At 46.5% G+C, this 18,378-nt stretch overlaps 2 protein-coding genes across 7 annotated transcripts in view; one reads left to right on the forward strand and one right to left on the reverse strand.

The window, feature by feature from the left end:
• POLR2E (RNA polymerase II, I and III subunit E) overlaps positions 1–11,400 on the forward strand; it is a 33,028-nt gene extending 21,628 nt beyond the window's left edge. For 3 of the 4 annotated variants that reach the window (XM_044453444.1, XM_044453443.1, XM_044453446.1), the window contains exons 2-8: positions 158–332; positions 1,049–1,164; positions 1,718–1,798; positions 3,169–3,227; positions 3,984–4,062; positions 9,499–9,579; positions 10,921–11,400. In XM_044453444.1, the coding sequence (XP_044309379.1) occupies positions 158–332; positions 1,049–1,164; positions 1,718–1,798; positions 3,169–3,227; positions 3,984–4,062; positions 9,499–9,564 (576 nt within the window). In that variant the 3' untranslated portion in view covers positions 9,565–9,579; positions 10,921–11,400. The remainder of the gene's footprint in view (positions 1–157; positions 333–1,048; positions 1,165–1,717; positions 1,799–3,168; positions 3,228–3,983; positions 4,063–9,498; positions 9,580–10,920) is intronic. The other variant, XM_044453445.1, reaches the window with a different exon arrangement.
• An 884-nt stretch (positions 11,401–12,284) lies between these two features.
• The window catches only part of ARHGAP45 (Rho GTPase activating protein 45), a 48,989-nt gene continuing 42,895 nt past the window's right edge, over positions 12,285–18,378 (reverse strand). For all 3 annotated transcript variants that reach the window (XM_044453413.1, XM_044453414.1, XM_044453412.1), the window contains 6 exons: positions 17,955–18,143; positions 16,397–16,534; positions 15,284–15,519; positions 14,870–15,116; positions 14,670–14,760; positions 12,285–13,938 (listed from right to left, as the gene is read on the reverse strand). In XM_044453413.1, the coding sequence (XP_044309348.1) occupies positions 13,544–13,938; positions 14,670–14,760; positions 14,870–15,116; positions 15,284–15,519; positions 16,397–16,534; positions 17,955–18,143 (1,296 nt within the window). In that variant the 3' untranslated portion in view covers positions 12,285–13,543. The remainder of the gene's footprint in view (positions 13,939–14,669; positions 14,761–14,869; positions 15,117–15,283; positions 15,520–16,396; positions 16,535–17,954; positions 18,144–18,378) is intronic.

Consider the following 18,378-nt stretch of genomic DNA (forward strand, 5'->3'; position numbering starts at 1 on the left):
TTCACATATTGGCAGAATCCCTATAACGTCAACGTCACAGTAGTTTAAGATGTGTTCACTGCCAGGACAGGAGACTTAGTCTGATGAAGCTTGATCGTCAGGGAATCTGGTAGATTAATAGGTGTCTCTCCCTGTTCTTTTTTTTAAAACACTGTAGCTGTGTCATGACCGAGGCTACCTGGTGACACAGGATGAGTTGGACCAGACGCTGGAGGAGTTCAAAGCCCAGTTTGGTGACAAGCCCAGCGAAGGGCGGCCTCGGCGAACCGACCTCACTGTCTTGGTGGCCCACAATGACGACCCTACTGATCAGATGTTTGTCTTCTTCCCAGGTGATTTCACGATTAAGAAAACAAAATAGATTTGGTTTTCTCCATTAGCCATTCGCTTTTCCTCTCTCTCTCTTTCCCCCCTCCTAATTCATTAAGGGGAGACAGACAGCCTCTAAAAACTTTTCCTTCTGCTGCCTTTTTGCTTTTGAAACCCAGAGCGGCCTCTTCCTCCTTGTCTCCAGCCCCCTTTTGCTGGCTGAATTCTACCACCCATGCTTCCTAAAAGAATGTCATTTCTGTTGAAAAGCTTATTCTTCGTTCACGTCCACCGAACAGTGAAATGCTGTCAGTCGAAACACTAGCTTTGTTTGTTCAGATGCCAGCTAGTCAGTGACTATCGCTGTAGAGATATTTTTTAAGAAACTGGCAATGTTGTCATCTATTAGCAAGTGGAGGAAAGTTACTTTTAGGCCAACTCTAGTTGGGGATAATCAAAGTGGCCCAGCAAAGATTTTTTGCATGCGTGAAGTAGACTAGGGGGCCTCTGAGTAGGAGAAGGCATCAAACAGCTCCTCTGCCTCAAATGATCGAAAATCATGTCTGGTCTCACTGCTAGCTTCTGAGGATGACTCGATGGCATATTGAGGACTAAGAAGTTGGGATTCTGTTCAATTAAAAAATGAGGCCTGGGATCCTTATTTGCCAGCGTGTGCCAGCTCCATCGTGCGGAACAGTTTCCTTGTGGTGACCCTCTGCTCTGTGTAATTCCTTTGCAGAGGAGCCAAAAGTTGGGATCAAAACCATCAAGATGTACTGTCAGCGGATGCAAGAAGAAAACATCACCCGGGCACTCATCGTGGTACAGCAAGGCATGACTCCCTCAGCCAAGCAGGTACGCAAGGCTTTGTGGAGGGCAGAGGCAGCCATTCAGCCCCGAAAGTGTTGGTGGTCAGCAGATACCGGCAGACGAAGGAATGTGTCCCACTGGTTACTTTTCCATTCGTAAGACAATTTGCCGTGCAAATTGGAAGGTGCCGCCTTCTCTAGCGAGAGGAGAACTCCTTCTCAGTTCCCAGCTTGCCTCAAGTGCCTCAAAAGCACATGGCATGATATGAGTCAGGTTGTCTCCTTCCTGAGAATCTTTTTTTTTTTTTTAAAGGGCAACAAGGTTCTAACCCTCATTGATGCTAAGATGCACCTAAAAATGCATACAGAATCAAAGCAGTGTGGTCAAGCATACAGGCCTAGGGTCGATGGTGCCACTCTTGCGCATGTGAATTTAAATGCATGGAGGCAGAATAGCAAGCTTTTGCTCTCTGGGTCCTCTCTCTGTGCCAGAAGCTCTCTTGAGTACTGCAGTGTCTTATGAAGCTTCTTTCTGTGATTTTCACCTTCGACTGAGTAAGCCCAGTGTGGACCCATGTTTTGCTCTCTGTCTCTCTCAGTCTCTGGTGGACATGGCACCCAAGTATATCCTGGAACAGTTCCTTCAACAAGAACTGCTGATCAACATCACTGAACATGAGGTGAGGGGACAAGGGAGGGACCTCCAAAGCCAAATCAAAAAGTTCTGGCTGGCTGGATTTACTATTTTTAATCTAACTGCCTGAAATCTTTCCCTCGGGAGGTATTGCATGCTACCTCGTGGGCTAGAGCTGTGGTATTGTTTTGGGATGGAGAACAGTGAGGAAACCAAGGGTGTAATCCTGAACATATTTACTAGGGAGTAAGGCCCACCGCACAAAATGGTGCTTGCTTACGAGTAAACAGACTGGGCAACAGATGCTTGGTTTTGGCTCTCGTTGCCAAAGATGTTAGGCACGGTTACTTCTGCGAGACTTAAGTGCCTGGAATTTTTCAGAAAAGAAGAGCTAGTGTTTCTCTATTAAATGAAAATAAAGGTCCATAAGGTTTGAGTTCTCATATTTGCAGTATGCAAAATACTAAAATATGTGGTTGTCTTATATTTATAAACCTGTCAGTGGGGTTAGATGAGTAGCATTGGTATTTTTTTTTTGGAATAAGTTTTATTTGAAATTATAATCCTAAAAAAAAAGACAAAAAGAAAACTACAAACAACATCCATCATCAAAAACATCGAGCCCGCTGGGTCAGCCCCCACACCCTTCTTTTTCCATTTATGATAATTTAGAAACATATTTAAATCTAAGCCAAGTCCTGTTTCTCTAGCCAATAATAAAAAGAGTCCCAAGTTTGATGGAAGTCAGTATCTTCTTTTTCCTTCAGTGATAAAGTCAATCTATCCATTTTTGCACAGTCCAGGATCTTTTTTAGAATCAGTTCATCGGTGGGCAGTTCCTCACTTTTCCAGTGTTGAACAAATGCATTCCTTGCCGCAGTGATTACATGTAAAATCAAATACATTTCTTGTTTCCTGTATAATGCCTAATAAAAAAACTTCAGGTTTAAAAGCTAAGGATTTTTGTAACATTTCCTTGATGAGTGGCATTGGTATTGATGCGACTCATTTGATACTGTCGGTGATCTATGCATTTTAAGCTATCTCACTGCTTTTTCTCAGCAAAATCCTTATTCCTTTAGTCAGGGGCCATGCATTTGCACCTTAACCTTAGATTTACTGTAGCATCAGGTTGTTGTGTGTTGCATCACCACCTACAAAAAACGTGCAGCTAAGCCATGGAAAAAAGACGTAAGTACAGAAAACAAAGATATTACTGCACCAAAAAGTACACCAAAAAGTACACTATCTCCCAGAATGTGAAACATAAGCCAGCCTGGAGAAAAACATACAAAACCTATTCTTATCCTGTCTTCTCAAATGCCTTTGAAAGGTTTTCTGTTGTTGTTCACCATACACAACCATTTATTTCCAAACCCTCTGTTTGCTCACATCCTCTTCTGTTTTTCCTTTCAGCTAGTTCCTGAACATGTTGTCATGACCAAAGAAGAAGTGACCGAATTGCTAGCCCGATAGTATCCTTTTTCTGAAAGTTGTTGCTGACTTTTCTGCTGGTTTGTGCCTGCTCTGGGCGGAGTGGCCGAGCCAGGGGCAACTTTTGTGTGTTCACATGCCTGTGAGCCTTAACTTCGGCACATAAAGAAATTCAGATACCAGAAGCAGGCTGTGTTGTCCATTCTTGAAGTATCTTAATGTTTGATGGAATATCATCGAGCATGTCATGAATCACAGTGCATTTTTCTGCATGCCTCAGTGAAGCTTAGTTCCAAGGTGTGTACATAAAGCAGGGAGTGCACATCCAGAGGCCAAATCCTGCCCTCTTGGGTTCAGCAGATGGTCCTACAAATCAAGTGTTGACCTATGGGTTTTAAAGCTAAAGTTCTCATTTAGCTGGGAACCTGCTCCCTTAAGACTTGAGTAAATTATCGGATTCTTAAATGTCTCAAGTGCTTTCTTGAGACAGCTTAAATATTTACAAGCCAAAGCATGCAACATTTAAAACAACCCAAAACAAAACATAGCCAGGATCCCAGAAAACATAGGCGACCACTTGAAGCAATTCATTTGATGCACTTAGCATGCATGCTTTGTAAAACTTTTGCAAAACACATGTTGAACTCCCAGTTGGCATGTGCCGAAAGTGCTACAGCAGCTTAGTTTATCTGAGCACGATATGGATCCTGCTGATGTCTCTGAATTTCCTTGAAGACTTCCCCTATCTCTTCCTGGATATAGCAGTGTATTTTTTCCCCTTTAACTGCTCTTTCCAGTAAGCTGAGAGAAAACCAGCTTCCCAGGATACAAGCAGGAGACCCTGTTGCTCGGTACTTTGGAATCAAGCGCGGCCAGGTAAGGTGTAGAGGTGGTATGCTCTGGAGAGGTCTGGGGTCAAGGGGGTTAGAGAGAGCCATGAAGGATAAGGCTATTGGGGTGTATAAAGCACAAGAGCTAAATAGAATCTCGGGATGTCAGATGCTGGAGAATGGATATTTCCCTCTTGACAGTTTGCCTGGGTCATCTGGCTAGCCCCTGTGGGAGCAGTACATTGGGGAAGAGGCACCTTTTCTCTCGCAGGACAAAGTTGGGAAGAGCCTCGGGCAACAAGCCCTTTTCTCTTGGCTTTAAATGAGCATTGGACCAACTTCTAGGCAAGGATAGTGACTGCAAAGCGGAACCTCCATCAACAGATGCAGTCTGCTGTTAATGTGCACTGTGGAAAGGCCACTGCTTGCTTGTGACCACCTTAGAAACACCTGTCTGGCCAGGTGCAGCTTGGTCTGGGCAAATGCTGGGCAGACTAGAAATACGTGTTTTTTCTCTGTAAGCCTTCCTGGTAACCTATATTGTGGAGCATTTTCCAGTAGTAACGAGGAACACGGCTTCTCTTCTCATACCAAACACCACTGCAGTAGTTCCCCTCCTCATGTCTCTAGAGCCCACACGCCATCTCCTGGATTTCCTCCTCCAGCTGATTATTGAGGATAAATATATAGTGTCTCTCTCTGTGGGGAACTTGATTATCCTCAAATCTGTTACAGGGGCAGAAAAGAATGTGATTCAGTCACATTCGTTACCTTACTTCTACCCAATCATTAAAGTTCTCCAGATGGTTCACAAAACCAAACTTGAATATGTATGTATGTATGTATGTATGTATGTATTTAAAACATTTGTATGCCGTCCAACACTATTGCATCTCAGGACGGCTTACATGATTAAAAGCAAAACAGTAAAACAATCGATAAAACAGAATAATACCATACAATTATCAAAGCCAGAACAAATAAATCCAATCAAAACCAAATATAACCAAAGCGACTGTAAAATGGTAAAAATACTAATTTTTAAAATAACAATTGAATAAAAAGGTTTTAATCTGGCGCCAAGAAGAGTATAGGCTCGGTGCCAGGGAAACCTCGCTGGGGAGTGTATTCCATAGTCTGGGTGCCACCAGAGAGAAGGCCCTGTTCCAAATAGATGACCTCTCCCCCTCCCCCCATTATTATTTTTTTAAATATAGAAAAAACCCTATAAATACAGACACATCACAATATCAATAATATAACATATAAAAGCCAACAACTAATAAAACAGTAAATAATTCAGTAATCCTACCACCCAGGAGACCACGAATACCTCCATTTTAATTCATATATTATAACAATAATATATAATCTATTATATAATCTATTATATCCATATCCCCTCCAAAAATTCATATAATCTTGATTAGGTTTACAACCGTTACCTTCTATCAGTATTGCTTTTATAAAATCTTCCCAAATTGCAGTATATTTATTCGCTTTTATTAACCCTTTTAAAATGTTTATTTCCGTTGTCAGTTTATCATTAATTACCATATTTCATTATACCATTCATACCTTTGCATAGCCCAGTTCTATAATTGATTTATTACTTTCTTAAACTTTACTCCAAGTCCCAACTTCTCTATTAAGATCTTCATTGTTGGCCATTCCACACAGTCAAAAGCTTTAAATATATCTAATGATAGTATACTTGCCTTTATATTTTGTTTCTCAATATAATAGTTAAAATTTAATACTCTCCTCACTACATCTGACATTTGTCGAGCTCTTATAATCCCACATTGATCATTCCTTATATATTTATCTATAAATTTATTCAATCTATTTACCAATATCGCAGTAAAAATCTTAGCATCTTGATTAATAAAAGATACTGGTCTATAACATGGTCCTCAAACTACTGCCTGCGGGCCAGATATGGCCTGCCATGCTCATTTATCTGGCTCGCCTCAGAGATTTTGGACTCGCTCGGAGAAAACAATCTCTGAGCGAGTCCAAAAGCTCTGAACCAGTGCAGGTGTACTCTGGGGAGATGGCTGCGCTCGCACTCGTGCAGGGAAGACAGGTGCAATCGCGGTCGTGCTTGGGGGGAGGGGGAGGCCACGATTGCACCCGCCTTCCCTGCATGAGCACGCCTGTGATCGCGCCCGTCTTCCCTTCACAATTGTACTCGGGGGGTGGGGTGGGGAGATGGCCACGATCACGGTTGTGCTCGTGCAGGGAAGATGGGCGCGATCGCGGTCGTTCTTGAGGGGGGGGGGCGGGAAATGGCCGTGATCGTGCTGGGGGGAGGGAAATGGCTGTGATCACACCTGTCTTCCCTGCACAAGCACAGTCAAGTCCATCTTCCCCGCCCAGCACTATCACGTCTGCCTCCCCCCGGCCCCTCCCCAGCATGATCGCGGACACTGTAGCTCTGTCCCTTGAATATGGACATGCTCTTCCCCACCTCATCTGGGGCTTCTGCTGCAGCCCAAAAAGACGGAGCAAACATTTTTAATTATTTAATTATTTGTTAAATTTTTAATTAATTTTCATTATTTTTTAATTTATTCTAGTTTATTTGTTTAAATTTTAATTATTTTAATGTGCAGTGTGCATAGGAATTCATTCGTATTTTTTTCAAACTATAGTCCAGCCCCACGACGGTCTGAGGGACCGTGAACTGGTGCCCTGTTTAAAAAGTTTGGGGACTCCCGGTCTATAAGATTCAGGGTTTGTAAGGTCTTTATTAGGTTTTATGATCAGTACTATCATGGATTGTATCCAAGAGCTTGGAATTGTTTCCCCTTCCATTATTTTATTAAACATCATTTTTATCTTGGGGACTAGTAATTTTTTGAAATGTTTGTAATATTCAACACCCAATCCATCAGATCCCGGTCTTTACCTATTCTTAATTTATTAATAACTTCCAATATCTCTTCTTCTATTTGAGTTTCTATAAGTTCTTTATCCTCTAATTTTACAATTTAGGTTCTTTTCTATATATATCTGACTTTCCTTCATATCTATTTCATTTCTCATATATAACTTTTCAAAAAGCTTTGTAAGATTAAAAGTTTCTTTTTCATTTTATTACATTTTCCCCCTTTTTTGTTCATTATTACTCCAATTAAGCTTTTTGCCTTTTTGACTTGTGTGACTCTGGCCAGCATTTTGAAATTTTTATTACTACTTTCATAAAATTCTCTTTTCAAATAAATTAGATTTCTTTGAACTTGTTCTATTTCGATATTTTGTGATTCTTCTCTTTTAGCTGTTAATTCTAACATAATTTTGTTTTCTCTGCTTTTTATATATTTTTCTCTAGTTCTTTAATTTCCTCTTCTAACCTTACTATATGTTGCTCTTTTTGTTTTTATATTGTATGAATATTTTATTTCTAACCCTCTCACCACTGCTTTCATTGTATTCCACATTACACTTACATTACTTTCTCCTTTTTCATTTATTTCCCATATTTCTTTTAGTTCTTTTTCCATTTTTTCTAAGATCTTCTCATTTTTTAAAATCTTTAGACCTATTCTCCACCTGTTTAGCTGTTTGTAATCACAGTCTATTTCCATTGTTATCATTGCATGGTATGATGTTTTAATTACTTTTATATTGACATTTATTATCTTAGACAATAGTTCTGGTGTTACAACTATATGGTCTATTCTTGTAAAAGTTTTATGTCTGTCTGAATAAAAGGTATAACTTTTCTGGTTCCCATTTAATTCTCTCCAAACATCTTTTAATCTGTTTTTATTAATAAATCTACTTAAATCTGTATTATTATATTTTATATCTTCCTTTGATGGATTTATCTTTTTCTTTATCCATAACCATATTATAATCACCCGCCATTATAACATCCTCTTCTTATTGCCTCTGTTTCTTTATACACCTTATAAAACTCCCTTTGATTTATATTAGGTGCATACATATTAACTAAAGTCACCTCTTGTCTAAAACCTTGTATTATAAGAGTAGATGTCCTTTTACCTCCTTCAGGGAGGGTTCCCGGAGCAGGGCCTCTCCCACCAATCTTAAGGGGTGTGATGGCATATACAGAAGGAGGCGTTCCTTCAGGTATCCTGGTCCCAAGCCATTCAGGGCTTTATAGGTCAAAACCAGCACCTTGAATTGGGCCTGGACTTCGACTGGGAGCCAGTGGAGCTGGTAGGGGACTGGTGTTATGTGAGTGTAACAGCCAGTCTCCGTCAGCAGCCTGGCCACTCTTTTCTGTACCAGCTGAAGTATCCAGACCGTTTTCAAGGGCAGCCCCACGTAGAGCCCGTTACAGTAATCCAGCCCGGAGGTTACCAGAGCGTGTGTCACGGTTGCTAGGCAGTCTTTGTGCAGGTAAGAATACAGCTGATGGACCAGCCGGAGCTGTAGGAAAGTGCTCCTCGCCTCCGCTGCCACCTGGATTTCCAGTGACAGCTCCAGGTCGAGGTGTACTCCCAAGCTGCGGACCCCGTCCTTTGGAGACAAGGCCAAAATCACTTACCTGAAACCACGATCCGCCCACCAACAGGACTTCCATCTTACTTGGATTGAGGCTCAGTTTATGGGCCCTCATCCAGCCCACCACCTCGGCCAGGCCCCGGTTCAGGGCAGCCACTGCCTCACCTGGAGTGGACGTAAACGAGAGGTAGAGCTGGGTGTCATCAGCATACGGGTGACTCCGCAGCCCACACCTCCTGCTGACCTCTCCCAGCAGTTTCATGTAGATGTTGAAGAGCAGGGGGAACAAAATAGAGCCCTGAAGAACCCCATGGCACAGCTGCTATGGCGCAGGGCTATAGTCCCCCATCTGGAATCGGCTGGCCAGGTAGGAGTGGGACCACCGCCATGCAGAGCCTCCTATTCCCAACCTGGCCAGCCTATCCAGGAGGATACCATGGTCGATGGTATCGAAAGCTGCTGAGAGGTCCAGGAGGACCAACAGGGACGCACTCCCCATCTCCCTGCACAGGTCATCGTACAGGGCGACCCAAGGCTGATTCAGTACCATACCCGGGTCTGGAGCTGGGCTGAAATGGGTCCAGATAATCCGTTTCAGATAACAGCAGTAAATACAATAGCAATTTAAAAAGGTGTCCATATTTTTCCCACCACCCAAGTAAAAACAAGCTGAATTGGGATAGGAATTTACCCAGAGGTCCCAGAAAATGAGTGCTGCCTTTGCTAAACAGGCGGAATGTTCTGCTATTGTTGGGTATACTGCATCTGAACATGGAGGTTCTGTTCTGATTCTGTGGCTTGTCTTGTGTGTGCTTTTTATGGGAAGGAGTAAAACCTTGCAAGCTGCTTTTGGTTCCATGTACAAAGAAGAAAAGCAGGGTATGAACAGAATGTAGTAATAATAGAAATGGGCTGGTGGATTCGTCTGAATTACCAATTTGTGCACAGCTGTTCCAGGGCCCCTTCTGAGTGGTTGCTTTTTGCACATCCCTTGCTTCCCCAGGTGGTGAAGATTATTCGGCCCAGTGAAACTGCTGGCAGGTATATCACCTACAGGCTTGTGCAGTAACCATGAGATATTAAGGTACTTCAGCATCCTCAATTCGTTACCTTAAGACCTCTGAAGTGGTGTGTGCTTTCTTTTCTCTTTTCCAGAAAGCAGCATTTCACGTATGCTCAGAAATGAGTGTGTTGCTTCTGCATGCTTATGTAACCTGTGACCCTTGGAAAGGAGGTGTTTGGCTGTTTCCGGGTTGCTCTGGGAATGGCTCGGCTCCTATTTTTGCGGATGGGAAGGCCCCCGAGCCCAGTGTCTCGCCTCTCATCTCACGGGGACACTGAGTGTCGGCGTAGCTGGCTTGCTCTTTTGGCTGGTCCTGAGTTGGAAAGTGGGGGAATCGGTCGAGCCGTTCTTTCTGTGGGTGGCAGGAACTGGACCTGAATTCCTTTCTCGGGTGGAACACATGTTGGGTGTCTGCTTTCCAAGAACGGCACAGCGAATGTGCAGTCAGGGATGTTTCAGCCCTTGAGTTGTCTGTTGCTGCTGTTTCATCACTCCTTTCCACAGTGATGAAGATGGTAGTACAAACTTGCAGATTCTGGAAGTCCACTTCTGTCCCTGTCACACCCACACAACTTGCACCTTGCATAGATTGTCTGGATGACTGGGAAGGCTGCTGGTTGTGAGAGAAAGAGCCAGGTTTCCAATTCAGCCTTCCCTGAGCCTGTTGCCTCCCCTTGGCTCTGCCCACCCCAGCCAGCATATGACGATTGGTGGGAATGGGTGTCGGCTACTGTCCGGCACATCTGGGGCATGCCCCGTTGAGGGGAGCTGTTCTGGTTTATCGGGATGGGTAGGAAATATGGCAGATTCTGCTGTGCACCTGGGTGAAGCTGGTTTTGCCCAGCTTCCCTTTTCTAGGGGCTGAATGCCCACAGCGGGGGCGGGTGGGGAGAGCAAAAGGAGTGGTGCCCAGAAGACTGCCGTATCCTATCTTGGACTGATCGCTGGACAGGTTGGGCACTAAGAAAGGCATTTATTTCAGTGCCTATCAATGGAGGGGAAGGTGTAAAAGTTGGGAAGCCAGCCAATGGTCTGGGGAAGTTGGGGGGGGGTGCTTCTAGGGATCCCTTTCATCAGCTGCGTTGGGATCCCAGATGGGTCAGATCTGGCTGCCTGGTTTAAAACCCCTGTATAAGAGTTACCTGGATTCTGCTTAGCTCATTCATGGTGGTTCATGAAGCTTGACTTGCAGGCAAACTATGAAACATCACTACTTCTCTAAGTTGCCTTGCAGCTTGGGTGTGTGTGTGTGTGTGTGTGTGTGTGTGTGTGTGTGTGTGGCGGGGGGGGGTGTCCTTAAAAATTATGAGAGGAATACTACAATTTTGCTTTCTCTCTCCGTCTCCCTCTCCCTCACTCCAGGAAAGTCACATTGGAGGAATGTTCCTGGGTCTGTGTGCTTGACACTCTGCAATCTTCTAGATATCTTGATCAAAGCAAAGCAGTGGCTAAAGGGAGCCTGTTGTTTTCCCAAGCCAAGTTGCTTCAGATCCATACGCTTAGGTAGCTGGACTGGTTGGAAGCAGCAATGGACTGAGAGTTTCTGGAACTTAGCCTGATTGTGACGGGTGCGCAACAGAACAAGCAAGACCCTTTTTTTCTCTGATTCTGGAGATGGCTGTTTGGAGAGGCCTTGAAGAGTGCCACTCTCTGTGTGGACTTCAGAGAAAGCTGTAAGAGCTAGTTGTTCTAGATGCCCCGAGACTGTCCTTGTAGCCTGCCGTGTCACACTGATCCTTGCCAGGCTGTTGCTGAAAATTCCTGCCTTACCTGGAGCTCTCAGAAAAGCAGCTTTCAATGTCTTAACCTTGTTTTTTAAAGAATAAAGCGTTTTTAAATGCAGTCGTGTTTCTCTTTCCTCCCTGGTTGGTACAGAACATCTGCCTCTTCAGATAGGGGTAGTCTGCAGTCTCTCTCACCTCTGACCATGTCTCACTGCTGGGTGGGAGTTAATGTCCTGCATCCCTGGAGGGCATGAGGTCCGGGAGGCGGGTGAAAAGGACACCCACCCTTTTCCGAATAGAAAGGTATTTGCGAGAATTGGCTCTTCTGATCTCCGTGTCATAAGGAAAATGGGCCAAGCTTATTCTGGACATGAGTGTTTCAAGATCACCTTGGCTAGCGCTGAGAGCAGAGAGAGATCTTGAAGCCGAGGTGGACGAGGGGATGACAATATCAGCGCTGTGTCCGTGTCTTGTGTGTGGAGCTACGGAAGAAGCCCCCCCCCCCATTTGTGGCGTGTGTCCATCTTTGCTCAGATCTAGCTGCTGCATCAAGAAAGGTCAACCTGGTGGTGGAATGTGGATTTCAGCATCTACTCTGACCCCCAGAGCAACCCACCTTCCCTCCTTTGTACTGTGTCCTCCCCCCCCCCCCCCCCGGCCGCCAATTGAACAGGCCAAGAGATGCTAAAGTGGAACTGGGGCCTCATTTCTTCAAGTCCAAGAAGCAGCCAGTCACTGAGAAAGGACTGAAATAGAAGCGGGGGCACGGTTGTGGGTGTTTCCAGCTGTTCCAACAAGGAAGAGCAACCCGAAGCCCTCCAGACTAGCATTCCCAGCTGTATGAACCGCGGCGGCTTTGGGAGACTTCAGTCCCAAGTGCCTGGGAGCTTTGGAATGGCCATCCTCGCAGTGCATGAGCTTTGAAGCTTCATGTGAACTAATTCTGAACGCTCTACATCATTCTCAGTGTTTGGGGGGTGTGTGTGAGGAAGGGAGGCTTCGTGCATTCTACTTGTGATGAATTTATTTCATTTTTATAGTGATCCTTTAAAAATCCACCGCAGTACAGAGTCATGGACAGCCATTCAAAAGAAAAAAGCAGTATACCATGCTATTATGTTAGATAGATAGATAGATAGATAGATAGATAGATAGATAGATAGATAGATAGATATAGGGGAGGGGGGAGGGAGAGTTACAGTGCAGGACAAAGATACTCACTTCAACACTTAATTTGCCCATCTACCTTTTACCAAAATAAAATAAAGACAAAGGTACCGTTCTAGCCTTCTCCCGAAGGCATGGATTCTTGGACGGAGCTCCTTTCTTAAGGAGAAATATTCATCCAAAGTAGCCAAAAGGAAATGAGAACCCTGTTACAATCTTGAAAGACCCTTTGCAATTCTGTTAAGTCCTTGTTGCAAACAAAGAAAAAAAACCCCTGACGGTAAAAAATGTTCTTCGTGCACATCGGCCTGATTGAATCTTTTGCCAGAACTGTTCCGGTGACTCTTAGAAGCCCTATTGGGATGTGAAGTGCAATTTGTTCAGCATTTGGACAGCTCTCTTAGTGAAAGCCATATAAAATAGATGCCTTCAACGCCTCCTCCCTGTATTTCTAGCTCTAAGTGTACATTTTCCTGAGGAACAGAAAAAGTGGAGCTGTACAATCGAAAAACACATCCTTCCTTGACAGGTGTGAGGGAAAGGGGCTTATTTTACAGTACATATCCACAAAATTATAGAGGAGCACAATTAGGGAAAGATCAATTCATGTCCCCTCTAATTCAGCAAAGTCCCCATCACCAACCACCCATTTGTACCTTGGTTTTATAACAGCTCGTCCTAAATGGGTTGGATGTTTAAAAATAAAAGTAATGAAAACTTGTTTTCTTCACATAAAGAACTCAGAGTTCTTTGGGGTTTTTTCAGGTTTCTGTTTCTATAAAGTTTTGGAAAAGAGACCTGAAGTCATGGCACTTCGTTTGCCTCCAGGGCTTTTATTGCATGCCGCAAAAAGACCCTTTCTCTGTGGCTCTGAGCAGGAGCATCACATGCTCCATCTGCTTTTGCCCCACTGCATCATTTTGGTCTGCTCCCTTCTCATGCGGAGAATTTAAAGACAGGCCCAAAGGTAACCTGTTCTCCTTTAGACCAGAGGAAGAGAAGGACAGAATTGAAATGGTCTTTGTGCACAACTCCTTCGTTGCTTGTCCTTTCAGTTCCTTTTTGCATCATCTCGTTTTGAAGGCCGAGAGAACTTACTGCTTGAAAATTTTGTAGCCGATCGGCAGGTGCGCGGGGCGCGTGTTGTTGGACTGGTTGGCATTGCGGTCTGCTAGTGACCTGTCCACCGGCTCGGCACGGTTGTCCTCGTCGCCCTCCCTCCGGAAGACGCCGTCCTCTTCCGCATCACCGCCGCCTTCCGCCTGAGCTGGGCCCCGCAGCAGGGGCGAGACGTCCTCGGAGTCCGACTGGCCGGCGCTGCATGTTCGGCTCAGCATTCCCTCTTCGCTGGCCTCATCTGCGGAAGCGGTCTCCTCTTCTCCACTGGTCTCGCTGATTCGCAGTTCCAAGCTTGCCTGTGGGGTGCCTTCGCCACACACCTCCGTGCCTTCTTGGTCGGAATCGGAGTCAATAAAGCGGCTGCCAGAAGCTGTGCATGGGGAAAGATTGGGATATTCTCAAACGTGCAACATGGCGGGCCTTTGCCTCGCCGCACTGAGATCGAGGCCGTTGATACAGCTCTCCTGCAACCCCGACTTTCCCTTGCAACCTCCCTTGCCTGCAGCAGGCAGGTTTAGTGCGGTGAGTGTACAAGCATTACATCAGAATATCTAAGAAGGCCTTCCTTGACTGCCGCGCTTCTCACTGCTGGCCTTGCCACAAGAATTCAACATGCTCCTGGTCCCGGCATTCCAGCAACCAAGAGATTACCGCAGCACATCTGCAGCAGCTGTTCCAGTTTTACCTGGAACAAGCCCTGTTTGGGGGTGCAAGAGGGGCTGTTACCACTCCCTGGTCTATCCCTGTACTGACCCTCACAGTTACAGAGTTTTCAGATAGCAGGGTGCCTTGGTTATTCCACAGTATGCAAATTTAAATATAGAATCACAGACTCCCACATGCAGATAGCATAAGACAGGATAGGAAATTCTCCTCCCCAGTTCATGTCTTCTAAACAGAGACGTATTGAGCTACAACTGGTTGGACTAATGGGAGCTGCTACCCAAAACATCCTTGCCTTGCAAGGATGGGAAGACATTGTCAGTGAGGCACCTCGGGAAGGAAAAGTGTTTACCTGCTTCCACGTTAGCCCCTCCCACGTCTCACGGTGAAACATTTATCCACCCAAGACCATGTTTGTAAAATGTGATATCACCTCACCTCTGCAAGACTCGTCATGAAGAGCTGCCCGCTCCTGCTCGGCATTCATCATGAGACGGAGGACTCCCTGCGGCTCAGCACAAGCATCTTCCTGTATGAGGGACAGAAGAGCTTGGTGAGATTAAGTCTGCGCAGGAGGAAGCCCGTGGGCAGGAGGTCCCCCCTTCAAGTACAACCAGCCCCCACAGGCTCCTCCCCACCTGATTCTTGGCCAGGTGCTCCTCCTTAGCTTCTTCTTCTGAGCCCTCTGGAAATGTGCCACCGGTTTCAAAGATGGCTGAGTAGAAGATGATCAGAGCTTCGATGATGCGGGCTTGGTGGGGATAATCCACCAGCGAAGAGAGGGAGACGGTGGCCTTGGTGGGCCGGGGGCGCATGAGTGTCGGGCCAAACACGATGCCCAGGTTGCCTGAGGTCATTTTATTGTCCTGCTCCACTTCCACGATACTGCAGAGGAATTGGACGAAATGACAACACCACAACTGTGAGGGGTATGTTTCACTGCACTGGGTCCCATGGCTACACCTGTCCAGACTGTGGGTGTTCGCCACATGCCTGGCCTGCAGTTTGCAGGTCAAATTGGGGCCAGAGGGTGGTGGCGGACAAGCTCTTACCTCCGAAGGTGCCGCATGATGTACTTGAGCGTAGCCAAGTTCTCCGCCGGAAGCCCCTTCAGGAGCTCTCTCAGCTTGGTCACCAGCGTCACCACCACCTCCTCTGTCTCGGCGCCCTTGTCCACCAGCTCAGGCACGTTTTTCCCAGCCTTACTCTCTGGTCCGCTCTGCAGGCTCTCCTTGGCCAAGCCCATGAGGCTGTTGTACATACGGAAGGGCATGATGGGTTCCGGGAGCTGGAAGGACAACGCCAGAAAGAAATGAAACAGCCTCCAGAGCTGGAAAGGAAGCCCCATCTACTTCACAGGAAAGTATCTCAGCCGTTCGCAAGGTGGGAAAGGACATCCTTAAGAACATTGGCAGAGGTTGCTGGACCAGATGGGAGGGGCACTCAGCCCTTCCAGCAGGTGCCTCTGGGAAGTCTGGAAGCTGGAGCTGAAGCACCTTGTCAGCAGCAGGGTCGGTAGCTGAGCACCTTCCAGCCTATTTGGGCGGACCAGAAATACAGGTAGTCGCTTTGTTCCAGACAGGTGGTCCTCTGGACCTGCAGAGGCTTGGCCAGAGTTCGCGCTGCCTGGTTTTGCAGGGAAGGCAAAGGACAGATGAACAGCCCTTGCATTGTTTTTCCAGTGGGAAGAACGTATGGGGCAGCGGGAGCCAGTGCTGCTGAACCGAGGCCTTTTCCAATGGGAGAAAATCCACCCACAGCAAAGCGGAGGATCTTCTTGCTTTGCCCACCAGGGAGGAAATGAAGAGGGGAGCTTTGTTCCTGCTCTGTGGTGCCTGCACCCCCCCCATCTTGCCACCAGGGTGAAACGCCATTGATGGATCTCCCCCAGCTGCATGGACTTGCTTAATCCGTTTCTGTTCTGGGCAGGAGTTCCACCGCCGGAAGGAAGGACTTCTCCACCTTGACTCTCCTGCCAAGCCAAGTGCTACTCTCGTGCAAGAGAGAGGAAAATCCTTCTCTTTGCCATCTTGCACGATTTGGTGCATTGGACCTTTGTTCCGTGTTTCCCCAGCTCCTCTCTTCCTGCTGCCCACCTAGAGAGGTTGCCCCAGTAATGCCCCCCGATCCTAGCCCAAAGGCTGCACATCCCCGGCCTGCCTCACCTGTCGCAGGTAGAGCTTCAGGACATTGCTGATATCATGCGGGGAGGCGTGAGACAACTCGACCAGCTCTTTGCCATTCTCGAAGGCCTGGCAGAGCTTCTCCACCCGGGTTTTCACCCCGTTGACACGATAAATGCCCTACAAGAAGAGGAAGGACCGTGAGGGAAGAGGGGGGAGTTGGAGGCACCGATTTTTTGACTGTTCAGCCTCTTGCCAAGGGCAGGAAGGTTCTGTTATTTATTCAGTAGCAAGTGGGGTTAAACATTGGATAGTTGGAACAGCCTGCAAACAAGCTGATCGAGCTGCCAGGGCTGGGCATGTCTTTTCATCCCCAGGGAAGCAAAGCAGTGCCCACCAGCATCCTTAGGCATGGTCCTTGCCATGGGGCCGCCTGAGGCTGGAGATTGGCCCCTCCGTTCCCCCCAGGGGCATCTCCTCCTAAAGGAGTGAGAAGCCAAACTTTTCCATCCTCAGCCTGTGATTCCCTTCCAGCTTCTAACTGTACGGACTGCAAAGGGGCATTTGTGTAAGGTTAGGGACGTTTGCTTCCTATTGACGGAGGATGTCATCACAAGCTTCAGCCACGATGGAGCCATACAAACCAGTATGTTAAAAAAGCCAAACCAGGTAACCCTGATGGTACCTCTATTGACCTCCCTTAGGATGCTCACCATGGCTCAGTTTCATGGTCTTGGAGCTATACCCCAACCCTCTTCTACTCAAGTGGAAGAACTCCCCACACACTGCCCTGCAGATGGGAAGGCAAGTGGGTCCTGGCTGAAAGCCAACTTAATTTCTTCTTCTTCCCTCTTCTTCCCTTTTTCCTTGAGTGCTGTTTCATTGTTAGATGGTTAAGTCTGCAGCCACATAGTCTTGTTTACTGATTCATTGAAAGTTTTGGCTGAGGAATAGCATTAAAAGGTTTAAATGATTCCCTTTGAAAAAGGCAGTAGTAGTAAGTTATTGTATTTACCCATAAAGGTAAAGGTTTCCCCCTGACGGTAAGTCCAGTCATGCCTGACTCTCGGGGATGGTGCTTATCTCCATTTCCTGGCCGAGGGAGCCAGCATTCGTCCACAGACGGTCTCCGTGGTCGTGTGGCCACATGACTGAACACCGAGGTGCAGGGAACGCTGTTACCTGCCCACTGAAGTGGTACCTTTTTATCTACCTGCATTTGCATGCTTTCGAATTGCAAGGTTGACAGGAGCTGGGACGGAGCAACGGGAACTCACCCCATTGTGCAGATTCAAACCGGCGACCTTTCGATCAACCAGCCCAGCAGCACAGCGGTTTAATCATGGGTTACACCTGCAGTCCTGTATTTACCCATAGGTCATTACAAATCCACATAAGCAAAACAGCAATTTAACAGGTAACACCATAGGTCTAATGTAGCAAAACATAATATTAAAACAGGCCAGCCATAAATCCAGGCAGTATCCCCTTCAAAGCCCGAGGGCTCTTATCTTCTTTAAAAAAGGCTGATTCTGGCAGCCCTGGGATCCCTGGATACAACATCTTCTTCACACACAGCCGGCGCTGCCCCATTACTGACCTTGGTTTTCATGGCCCGCCTTTCGATCTCGCAGATGCACTTCTTGATGATGAAGGGGATGCTGTCGGAACTGATGTGGGCAGCCTGGACAAAGTCCTGTCCAAAAAGCTGCAGCTTGCCTTGGAGTTTCTTGTGCCCACACTGGATGGCCAGCGTCTCCAGGCACTTTTTGTGGCAGGCTAAATAACACTGGCAAAGAGGCAGCAGAAATGGATGTGAAACGGAGGTGCAGCCAAGCAGCCATAAACCACACAAGCGCCCGCCCGCCCGCCCATGGTGCCGCAAGCCCCTTTGCGTGAGAGACGAAGAGGGAGGCCCAACGAGTATTAATCCATCCCTCCAACTCTTGAAACCCTATTTGCTTGGTGGTATTTTCCTCTGTTCAGCTGAATTCTCTTTTTAAAAATTACTCCCTGCCCCTTGC

Source organism: Varanus komodoensis, unplaced genomic scaffold, assembly GCF_004798865.1.
Source record: "Varanus komodoensis strain SLA01 unplaced genomic scaffold, ASM479886v1 scaffold79, whole genome shotgun sequence".
In the NCBI taxonomy this organism is placed as follows: Eukaryota; Metazoa; Chordata; class Lepidosauria; order Squamata; family Varanidae; genus Varanus; species Varanus komodoensis.